Below are 12,680 nucleotides of genomic sequence, written 5' to 3'. Positions count from 1 at the left end.
GCGATGGTGTAGGAGGGCAAAAGGAAGGCACAATGTTCCTTTGTGGATTCATTTAGTGGCAGGCAACATGGTTCACTGAATGTTAGGCCACACGACCATCAAGAATTCAGTTGCATTGTGTTCAAAAGGATTGCTGGTCTTAGAATGGAATGCAAAGGTAATAAGAATAAGCAAACTAAACAAAGATAATATGGAAAAGGCTTCAAGATACAAGTTGGGGACTTAACCACCCCAATCAAAAAACATCCTCCTACTAGTCTGCAGCATTGTCTGCTGCTGGAAGACCAAATGTTTCCCGATTGAATGTCCGTGAAAAGGTCACTCTTTCATCCGTCCGGTCCATCTACTTGGACAGCTCTGTGGAAAGCCAGTCCAGTCCTTCATACAGCCCGGTGCCTTGGGTGGCGCAGGTGGACTCAACGTGCCACTGTGGGGATGCAATGAGGAAGTGAGGAGAAGGACGCTTTTCTGCACCGAACCTAGATTCGCGAGTGACTTACAGCTTTGCTGCGGAGGGAATTGAGACCCAGTTTGTCTGTGAGCTCGGTGACTGTTAGGGCGTTGGGGAGGTCCTGTTTGTTGGCAAAGACCAGCAGAACGGCATCTCTCAACTCCTGCTCCTGCAACTGCAATACAAACACCAGACTTTACAACACCAAATGTCACCATGCAAGTCATTTGAAGGTGCAGCGTTATACCGCCTCAGGAATGTGATATAAACAACTTTGACATTCTTACTAATATGCGCCACACTGAGCCCACACCGAACAAGAATGACAAACACATTTCGGGAGAACATCCGCACTGTTTTTTGTCAAATCAGAAGGTTGACTTGTTACAAAATTTGACATCCCCAAAATCCAGTGCTGTGTACAATCTGCAATTCAAGAGTTTGGGACCTGTTTTTTCCACAGAAAACATCTCCAAGACTGTAAAAATGTGTTAAATATAGGGCTGGGCGATTAATCACGTTTGTTTCTGTGCGATATAGAAAATGACTATAGTGATATTAGACTATACACTCTCACGCAGTTGCTTTTAGCTGTGGGTATTACACTGCAGGCGTTTCTCACTTTTTGTTGTCTCTCATTCTCACAGAGACGTAAAACAAGCGCACCTTCTTACATACGTATACGCCCTCGCGGAGCACAGAGGTAGCGGTGTGGGTAACGTTAGTTGTGGTGCGAGTGCTAATACGAGAGAGAGAAGGTGCGAATCTGGTAAATGAAGGCAGAATTAATTCCAAAGAAAAACAGCACGGGGTCCATCATTTGGCGGTGGTTCGGCTTCAAGCGGGACTATGTTGCACAATTATGTGGCAAAAGCGTTGCTACAAAAAGTAGCAGCACTGCTAATTTGTAGCATCATTTGAAAAATCACCCGCTAGCTATTGAAGAGTGCTTGAAACTCCGCATGTCAACATCTCCGTTCGGTGCCACACCAGCAAAATGCCGAGGCAACTATTTCCAGATCAACAGCGTATGAAAGAAAGTCAACAACAAGGAGATAACGTCCGCCGTAACCTACCACCTACAAAAGGACATACACTATTTGATTTCCTATTATGCAGCTCATTTTTATTTGACAGTTATTGAAATATCATGTGTGACATATTCATTTGTCTTAAAGTATTGTAGTGGCTTTCTGTACAAAAAGTGCACTTTAATTTAGTGCTTTGATATGTCATCTTAGTGATATCTTACACAAAAGTGCACCCAGAGCTTGTTTTAAAATTGTCTCTGACATTCTTGCAATTTCTGTTTTGAAATGACATGAATGTTTGTGCCACTGCTTAATAACTGTTCAATAACTACAGTTTTGGTCAATTTACTTAGTTGTGGTTTCCCTCTCTGCATGAAAGTTTAAAATGAGCATATAATAATGCAGTATGAACAAGAATGTTTTGATGTAGACACAGAATCATCACAGGTGTGATGATATGCATCAATGTTCATGTTCATTCAAGGCTAAGACAAAATATCGAAATATATAACGTGTATCGTGACATGGCCTAAAAATAAGAGATATTCAAAAAAGTCTATATCACCAAGCCCTAGTTTACTGCGGTATTGTAGAGCATAAAATGGAAATATGTATGACGTGTATATGTTGCTACAGAAGCACAACTTGCATTCAAAACATGCAGAAAGGTGAATGCAAGTTGATATGATCGATAAGTCGCTACTGCAAAGCTGTGCGGCTGACTCAGTAGCCCAGTGCAGTGGTTCTCAACCTTTTTTCAGTGATGTACCCCCTGTGAACATTTTTTTTAATTCAAGTACCCCCTAATCTGAAGCAAAGCATTTTGGGTTGAAAAAATAGATAAAGAAGTAAAATACAGTACTATGTCATCAGTTTCTGATTAATTAAATTGTATAACAGTGCAAAATATTGCTCATTTGTAGTGGTCTTTCTTGAACTATTTGGAAGAAAAGATATAAAAATAACTCAAACCTTGTTGAAAAAAAACCCCCAAGTGATTCAATTAATAATAAAGATTTCTACACATAAAAGTAATCATCAACTTAAAGTGCCCTCTTTGGGGATTGTAATAGAGATCCATCTGGATTCATCAACTTAATTCTAAACATTTCTTCACAAAAAATACATCTTTAACATCAATATTTATGGAACATGTCCACAAAAAATCTAGCTGTCAACACTGAGATTGCGTTCTTGCATTTCTTTTCACAGTTTATGAACTTACATTCATATTTTGTTGAAGTATTATTCAATAAATATATTTATTAAGGATTTTCGAATTGTTGCTATTTTTAGAATATGTTTTGAAAATCTCATGTACCCCTTGGCATACCTTCAAGTACCCCCAGGTTAGAGTGTACACCCTGCGATCGGTAGGTTCTGAGTTCAAACCACGGCCGAGTCATACCAAAGACTATAAAAATGGGAGTCATTACCTCCCTGCTTGGCAGTCAGCATCAAGGGTTGGAATTGGGGGTTAAATCACCAAAAAATGATTCCCGGGTGCAGCCACTGCTGCTGCTCACTGCTCCCCTCACCTCCCAGGGGGAGAGGGGGATGGGTCAAATGATGCAGAGGATATTCTCACCACACCTAGTGTGTGTGTGTGTGTGTGTGTGTGTGTGTGTGTGTGTGTGTGTGTGTGTGTGTGTGTGTGAGAAAATCATTGGTACTTCAATGTTAGCGGAGTTTGTAGAAACGCCTTCTACAACAGCGACCCTGCTGAGCGGAGGCGCATACACTTTTTTCTTTTAGGTCAGAAGAAACCGGAAGTTGTGAAGCAAGGTTGGTTGTAAGAACAAAGACACTCGCTCTCTGCAATGCGAGAAGTGATCACTGATCAGTGGGAGTGACACACAAACAGCCAATCAGGTATCAGTATTAACCTATTTTGCATGGCGTGAGAAGAGAAAGTAAAAATGAGTGCTGTAAAGAGTGAATAAAACCTTGATAAACAGGAAAAGTCACCTCAACAGTATGGCAGTTTCGGGGATTTAAAAAAAAAAAACAGACAATGTGGTCTTTCGATGATGCAAGGCGCTGGTCCCTACCAAGATTGGTAATGCTACACCACCTCATCTGTGCTTACCTGAGCACAGCCGTGACCTCCTGGCACTAAACCTGAAGAAAATAGTTCTCAGGTTTCTGTAGGTTTACATTCACTATCATTACTATTTTGTTACACTTTATTAAGCATGTATTACACATTCCTTATTTTTGCACCTTCATTTAAAGTGATTGTGACGTGTTCAATGCTTGTTAAATTGACTGCTCGTTTCCGCCTTGATAACTAAGGGGTTTATAATCAGAGGAGGGTTACATTTTGAATAAAAAATGTTTACATTATATGTTTTTCTCCTGGTGCTTTTTTTCGATAAGTCATAAAAATCGCTATCTACCGATATAAAACACTTATATTGTGATAAAGTTTCCATCCATCGCCCAGCCCTATGAGTACCTCCATGTTTTATTCTTTAAAATGTGTTAATACATGTATGATGCACATTTAAGGCTTGAACCTGGATTGTTGTTGAACAACATTGAGCTTGTGTTTATTTCCCATTACTTCTGACAGCGGAATTAGACTGAATTTTTTAAATAACTGGATACTACAGCCTCAATATTCTCACTGTCTATAAGTCTATCTTTAAAAATAAATGAATTCTTAGTTTTGAGTTGCGTACATACCATCTTTGAGAGCTCATCTGCAGCCTCATTCACTCTTTCTCGGTCATTGCTGTCCACTACAAAGATGAGGCCCTGCCAGATAAAAGCAATATTGACATAGTTAGCTAATTGTATGCTCCCATGTTCATAAAAGTAAATAATCATTTGGTCTATAATTTGCACAACCAAACATAAAAAGGAAGTTTAACATGAGTAATGAGCTAGCTGCACACATACAGTACAGGCCAAAAGTTTGGACACACCTCATTCCCAACAAAACTGATGGTCCCAACCCTTCTAATAAAGAAAAAAATTCCACTAATCAACCCTGATAAGGCACACTTGTGAAGCGAAAATGCCAAGAGTTTGCAAAGCAGTAATCAAAGCAAAGGGTGGCTTTTTTAAGAAACTAGAATTTAAAACATGTTTTCAGTTATTTCACCTTTTAATGTTAAGTACATAACTCCACATGTTCAATAATAGCTTTGATGTGACAAACTACAATGTAAATAGTCATGAAAATAAAGAAAACCCATTGAAATGAGAAAGTGTCCAAAGGTTTGACCTGTACTGTATATAGTAGGTATAATGTGTGGTGTTTTAACTGTGAACACACAGAGATCACATGCTGTAAATGACTGGTGTGGTGAGTAACAACATTTAAGTGAGAAAAACACATGACTAATCAGATATACATTGTCTTGTCTGAGACTTTGGCTTGATTAGCCCCGATACCTGTGTGTTCTGGAAATAATTCCTCCACATTAGCCCTAATACCTGTGTGTTCTGGAAATAATGACTCCACATTAGCCCTAATACCTGTGTGTACTGGAAATAATGCCTCCACATTAGCCCTATAACCCATGTGTTCTGGAAATAATGCCTCCACATTAGCCCTAATACGTGTGTGTTCTGGAAATAATGCCTCCACATTAGCCCTAATACCTGTGTGTTCTGGAAATAATGCCTCCACATTAGCCCTAATACCTGTATGTTCTGGAAATAATGCCTCCACATTAGCCCTAATACCTGTATGTTCTGGAAATAATGCCTCCACATTAGCCCTAATACCTCTGTGTTCTGGAAATAATGCCTCCACATTAGCCCTAATACCTCTGTGTTCTGGAAATAATGCCTCCACATTAGCCCTAATACCTGTATGTTCTGGAAATAATGCCTCCACATTAGCCCTAATACCTCTGTGTTCTGGAAATAATGCCTCCACATTAGCCCTAATACCTCTGTGTTCTGGAAATAATGCCTCCACATTAGCCCTAATACCTGTGTGTTCTGGAAATAATGCCTCCACATTAGCCCTAATACCTGTGTGTTCTGGAAATAATGTCTCCACATTAGCCCTAATACCTCTGTGTTCTGGAAATAATGCCTCCACATTAGCCCTATAACCTGTGTGTTCTGGAAATAATGCCTCCACATTAGCCCTAATACCTGTATGTTCTGGAAATAATGCCTCCACATTAGCCCTAATACCTGTATGTTCTGGAAATAATGCCTCCACATTAGCCCTAATACCTGTGTGTTCTGGAAATAATGCCTCCACATTAGCCCTAATACCTGTGTGTTCTGGAAATAATGCCTCCACATTAGCCCTATAACCTGTGTGTTCTGGAAATAATGTCTCCACATTAGCCCTAATACCTCTGTGTTCTGGAAATAAGGCCTCCACATTAGCCCTAATACCTGTGTGTTCTGGAAATAATGCCTCCACATTAGCCCTAATACCCGTGTGTTCTGGAAATAATGCCTCCACATTAGCCCTATAACCTGTGTGTTCTGGAAATAATGTCTCCACATTAGCCCTAATACCCGTGTGTTCTGGAAATAATGCCTCCACATTAGCCCTAATACCCGTGTGTTCTGGAAATAATGCCTCCACATTAGCCCTATAACCTGTGTGTTCTGGAAATAATGCCTCCAAATTAGCCCTAATACCTCTGTGTTCTGGAAATAATGCCTCCACATTAGCCCTAATACCCGTGTGTTCTGGAAATAATGCCTCCACATTAGCCCTATAACCTGTGTGTTCTGGAAATAATGCCTCCACATTAGCCCTAATACCTGTATGTTCTGGAAATAATGCCTCCACATTAGCCCTAATACCTGTATGTTCTGGAAATAATGCCTCCACATTAGCCCTAATACCTGTGTGTTCTGGAAATAATGCCTCCACATTAGCCCTAATACCTGTGTGTTCTGGAAATAATGCCTCCACATTAGCCCTATAACCTGTGTGTTCTGGAAATAATGTCTCCACATTAGCCCTAATACCTCTGTGTTCTGGAAATAAGGCCTCCACATTAGCCCTAATACCTGTGTGTTCTGGAAATAATGCCTCCACATTAGCCCTAATACCCGTGTGTTCTGGAAATAATGCCTCCACATTAGCCCTATAACCTGTGTGTTCTGGAAATAATGTCTCCACATTAGCCCTAATACCCGTGTGTTCTGGAAATAATGCCTCCACATTAGCCCTAATACCCGTGTGTTCTGGAAATAATGCCTCCACATTAGCCCTATAACCTGTGTGTTCTGGAAATAATGCCTCCAAATTAGCCCTAATACCTCTGTGTTCTGGAAATAATGCCTCCACATTAGCCCTAATACCCGTGTGTTCTGGAAATAATGCCTCCACATTAGCCCTATAACCTGTGTGTTCTGGAAATAATGCCTCCACATTAGCCCTAATACCTGTGTGTTCTGGAAATAATGCCTCCACATTAGCTCTAGTACCTGTATGTTCTGGAAATAATGCCTCCACATTAGCCCTAATACCTGTGTGTTCTGGAAATAATGCCTCCACATTAGCTCTAGTACCTGTATGTTCTGGAAATAATGCCTCCACATTAGCCCTAATACCTGTGTGTTCTGGAAATAATGCCTCCACATTAGCCCTAATACCTGTGTGTTCTGGAAATAATGCCTCCACATTAGCCCTAATACCTGTGTGTTCTGGAAATAATGCCTCCACATTAGCTCTAGTACCTGTATGTTCTGGAAATAATGTCTCCACATTAGCCCTAATACCTCTGTGGTCTGGAAATAATGCCTCCACATTAGCCCTAATACCTGTGTGTTCTGGAAATAATGCCTCCACATTAGCCCTAATACCTGTGTGTTCTGGAAATAATGCCTCTACATTAGCCCTAATACCTGTGTGTTCTGGAAATAATGCCTCCACATTAGCCCTAATACCTGTGTGTTCTGGAAATAATGCCTCCACATTAGCCCTAATACCTGTGTGTTCTGGAAATAATGCCTCCACATTAGCCCTAATACCTGTGTTCTGGAAATAATGTCTCCACATTAGCCCTAATACCTGTGTTCTGGAAATAATGTCTCCACATTAGCCCTAATACCTGTGTGTTCTGGAAATAATGCCTCCACATTAGCCCTAATACCTGTGTGTTCTGGAAATAATGCCTCCACAGGGGCCTGATCTTGTCCTGACCGCCAACATCCCACACTGTGAAACTGATGTTCTTATACTCTACTGTCTCCACGTTGAAACCTGTCCAAGGAGGAAATAAAAGAAAAAAGGTAAACGAGGTTGTGTACGATCATAAGCAATATTAATTAGCATCGAGGTGATTACAAAGTCCCCATGTCTTACCAATAGTGGGGATGGTTGTTACAATTTCGCCGAGCTTCAGTTTGTATAAGATGGTGGTTTTCCCAGCAGCATCCAGCCCGACTGGGGACAGGAATGTTGAGAAATGACACGTTACAACACAGGAGGATGACAACATGTCAGATATTACATAATAAAACAATGATATTCATCACAACTTGTTTTTTTATTCAAAAGAGGGATGCTAACAATATACTATGGTTAGGGCCTTGTCTAGTCCCTAAATAGCTTTTGTTTTGCTCAGTAGAAACTAAATCAATTAATTTTCCCTTTGAACATGACGTTTTTTCTTAATTTTTTTCGTAACGTTTCCCCTGCCCTCAAAAGGTCTGTTCCAAAAATACTTTTGACAAACTCTGTGGGTTTTTTTTTATCAAATGGAAACTGGAGTGGAAAAACAATGTAAAAAATGACTCCTCTGTTCTACATAATATTACACAAGACAATTAATTGGAAACTATTTTGTTGAAAATAAGGCAGAATATGTAGAGATGTTTCAAAAAACGGTTGAAAATAAGGCAGAATATGTAGATAAGTTTCAAAGAGTTAAAATATGTAGATAAGCTCCAGCACCACCTGTGACCCCAAAAAGGGACACGCGGTATAAAATGGAAGGATGTTTCAAAGAAAAGTTAATCTACTGTTGAAAATAAGGCAGAATATGTAGATTTTTAAAAGAAGAGTTGAAAATAAGGCAGAACATGTTATGTTTCAAAGAAGTTAAAATATGTAGATATGTTTCAAAGAAGAGTTAAAAATAAATATGTAGATGTTTCAAAGAAGAGTTAAACATAAATATGTAGCTAGGTTTCAAAAAGTTACAAATAAATATGTAGTCTGGTTTCAAAGTTAAAAATAAATATGTAGATATGTTTCATAGGAGAGTTAAAAATAAATAGGTTTTAAAAGTAAAAAATAAACATGCAGATTTGTTTCATAGAAGTGTCAAAAAATAAGGCATAATATGTAGATGTTTCAAAGAACAGTTAAATATAAATATGTCGATACGTATCAGAGTTAAAAAATAAATATGTATATAAGTATCAGTTAAAAAATACATATGAAGATGTTTCAAAGAAGAGTTAAACATAAATATGTAGATAGGTTTCTAAGAGTTAAAAATAAATATGTAGATTGGTTTCAAATTTAAAAATAAATATGTAGATATGTTTCATAGAAGAGTTAAAAATAAATATGTAGATAGGTTTCAAAGTTAAAAATAAATATGAAGATATGTTTCATAGAAGAGTCAAAAAATAAGGCAGAATATGTAGATGTTTCAAAGAACAGTTAAATATAAATATGTCGATACATAGTTAAAAAAAAAAATATGTATATAAGTATCAGAGTTAAAAAATAAATATGTAGATGTTTCAAAGGGTTAAAATAAATATGAAAATATGCATCAAATAGTTAAAATTACATATGTAAATATGTATTAAAGAAGAGTTAAAAATAAATATGTATATAAGTATCAAAGAAGAGTTAAGAATGAATATGTAGATCTGTAGAGTAAAGAATAGATATGTTTCAAAGAGTTACATATGTATATATTTTTCAAAGAACAGTTGAATAAATATATAAATATGTGTCAAAAAAGTTAAAAATAAATATGTAGATATGTATCAAGAGTTAAAAAATAAATATGTAGATGTTTCAAAGAAGAGTTAAAATAATTATGTACATATGTATCAAAGAGTTAAAGGCCTACTGAAAGCCACTACTACCGACCACGCAGTCTGATAGTTTATATATCAATGATGAAATATTAACATTGCAACACATGCCAATACGGCCTTTTTAGTTTACTAAATTGCAATTTTAAATTTCCCGCTAAGCATCCTGTTGAAAACGACGCGGAATGATGACACGTGCGCGTGACGTCACCGGTTGTAGCGAACATGTTCTTCCAGCACCGCTCACGGCTAAAAGTAGTCTGCTTTAATCGCATAATTACACAGTATTCTGGACATCTGTGTTGCTGAATCTTTTGCAATTTGTTCAATTAATAATGGAGAAGTCAAAGAAGAAAGATGGAGGTGGGAAACGGTGTATTGCAGCTGCCTTTAGCAACACAAACACAGCTCGTGTTTCCTTGTTTACATTTCTGAAGGTGAAGCTTTAAAATGGAACGGAGCGGTTAAGCGAACATGTCAACCGCCAGGTTTCGGTGAGAAAATAGTGGTAATAAGTCGGCTCTTACCGTAGACATGAGCGGAGCTTGCGTCCTCTCTTACCTCCTCCCACCGGAGACACTGGCGGTCACCACACCCTTCCGACTTTCAGGTACCATATAATCTCACTAAAACACTAGTAACACATGAGCAGATAAGGGATTTTCCAGAATAATCCTAGTAAATGTGTCTATCTGAATCGCTCCCACTGCTCTCGCCTTTTTTCTCTAGTCCTTCACTCTCACTATCATCATCCGCGAATCTTTCATCTTCGCTCAAATCAATGGGGAAATCGTCGCTTTCTCGGTCCGAATCGCTATAGCTGCTGGTGGCAATGATTGTAAACAATGTGAGGAGCTCCACAACCCGTGACGTCACGCCCACATCGTCTGCTACTTCTGGTACAGGCAAGGCTTTTTTATTAGAGACCAAAAGTTGCGAACTTTATCGTCAATGTTCTCTACTAAATCCGTTCAGCAAAAATATGGCGATATCGCGAAATGATCAAGTATGACACATAGAATGGACCTGCTATCCCCGTTTAAATAAGAAAATCTCATTTCAGTAGGCCTTTAAAAGTAGATATGTATTAAAGAGTTAAAAATAAATATGTATATAAGTACCAAAGAACAGTTAATAACTATGTACATATGTACAGTTAAAAATAGATGTTTCAAAGAAGAGTTAAATAAATATGGAAATATGTTTCAAAGAGTTGAAAATAAATATGGAGATATATTTCAAAGAAGCGTTAAATAAATGTTTAATAGTAGAGTTAAAAATAAATATGTAGATATAGTTCAAAGAGATAATTTACTTCCTGCGACAGCAAAGAAAAACGTCGACTTCCAGTTGACAGACTGCTTTTAAAATTAACTCATTAGGTTGACTCTTGACTTATTTTACCACTTTTACGCCACTAAAGTAAACTTTCACATGTTGTCCGTCAAACGAGAGCCCCTGTTATGTATTTTTGTCAAACTTTGAACATGTGAAAACGACGAGGCTTCGAGCAAGCTAGCAAGTAGCTAAGCTAAGCTAACCGTCAAACATACGCTTTTTTTTTTTTTAACTCACCCATCAAAATCCTCATTTGTTTCTTGCCAAAAAGTCGTCCGAAGACTGACGACAACGTCAGCCCCATGAATGGAGTGTGGTGTGTGACAGTTTGGGTAAAAAGTGGATGTTAAAGCCCCGGACAAAGCGTCGCGGTTGCTGCACCAGGAGACTCTGCCACGTCCGGCCAACGTGGAACCCGTGACGTCACCGCTTTCAAGTAACTTTATCCACAACAACGGAACAGGAACCCGTGACGTCACCGCTTTCAATCAACTTTATCCACAACAACGGAACAAGAAATATCTTCACACATTTTTTTTTTTACAGACGTTTTTAAAATGTGAACATAACACATCAATTATGTTAACAAGAAATCGTTTCGAATACGAATCGCGATTCTCACATTGTCGATTCTTATTTTTTTTTAAATAGATTTTTTTTTTTTTTTTGGGTAACACATGACATATTGACAAAGCTTAACCCATTGTTACTATAACAATCTACAAGATTAATATAGTTTGCCTCTCCCTCTTCCCTTTTATCTTTCGGTATTCCTTTTTTTATTATCTTTCTAGCTATCATTATGTATACGTATTGTTGCATTTGAACAACTGTATTGTTGATAATAGAGGGAAACTATTGGTTTTGTTCATGATCAATAGCGCTTTTTCTATTGGTATTTTATTGCTCCAGTTTTAGTGTAAAAATGCTCATTGTCATTACTATATTATTATTTATTTCGCTAACTGCTTATTTGCTTTCACTTTTACGATCATATTTGTACATATTTGTATGTGCTGGTGTTGTTCTATTGTTATTGTTGTATTTGCTGTTGTTGTTTTTGTCTCTCTGTCTAATCCCCCTCTCATCCCCACAATTTCCCCCTCTGTCTTCCTTATTTTTTTCTCTCTTTCTATCCCCCTCCTCCTCCGGCCCGGCTGCACCAAATGATAAAATATATACATTTAATAAAGTCAAATTCAAATAAGGCAACAAGAGAAGTATCCTACACTTCTCTTTTGTAAAGTAAATCTGAACAGCCGATATGGGCATCTACATCAACTATATGATTTGCCTGAGAAGCTGGACAGGACAAAATAAATAAATAAATAAACAAAAAATGAAAAAAAAAATACACAGCAATACCAAAACAATACAACCCAATTCCAAAACCGAACCTGACCCAGCAACACTCAGAACTGCAATAAACAGAGCAATTGAGAGGAGACACAAACACGACACAGAACAAACCAAAAGTAGTGAAACAAAAATTAATATTATCAACAACATTATAAATATTACCGGTGGTTGTCATTTCAGCATAGCAGTGATTAAAAATCCCTCACTGACATTATCCTTAGACATTTATAAACATTTAAAAAAAAGAACAATAGTGTCGCAGTGGCTTACACTTGCATCGCATCTCATAAGCTTGACAACACACTGTGTCCAATGTTTTCACAAAGATTAAATAAGTCATATTTTTGGTTCATTTAATAGTTAAAACAAATTTACATTATTGCAATCAGTTGATCAAAATATTGTCCTTTACAATTATAAAAGCTTTTTTTTTTAAATCTACTCTGCTTGCATGTCAGCAGACTGAAATCCTATGTATTCAATCAATCAATCAATGTTTACTTATATAG

General features: G+C 37.7%; 1 protein-coding gene across 1 annotated transcript; it reads right to left on the bottom strand.

The window, feature by feature from the left end:
- Positions 1–35: 35 nt before the first annotated feature.
- On the bottom strand, positions 36–11,249 carry arf5 (ADP-ribosylation factor 5). Its single transcript, XM_061896186.1, has 6 exons — positions 11,050–11,249; positions 7,781–7,861; positions 7,569–7,678; positions 4,171–4,242; positions 501–626; positions 36–427 (listed from the first exon to the last, which is right to left on the bottom strand). The coding sequence occupies exons 1-6, from the start codon at positions 11,114–11,116 to the stop codon at positions 344–346; spliced, it is 540 nt and encodes a 179-aa protein (XP_061752170.1). The 5' UTR covers positions 11,117–11,249; the 3' UTR covers positions 36–343.
- Positions 11,250–12,680: the final 1,431 nt, after the last annotated feature.

Source organism: Nerophis ophidion, linkage group LG03, assembly GCF_033978795.1.
Source record: "Nerophis ophidion isolate RoL-2023_Sa linkage group LG03, RoL_Noph_v1.0, whole genome shotgun sequence".
Classification (NCBI taxonomy): Eukaryota; Metazoa; Chordata; class Actinopteri; order Syngnathiformes; family Syngnathidae; genus Nerophis; species Nerophis ophidion.
The sequence above is the reverse complement of the archived record's forward strand: the minus strand, read 5'-3'. Positions and strand labels throughout refer to the sequence as shown.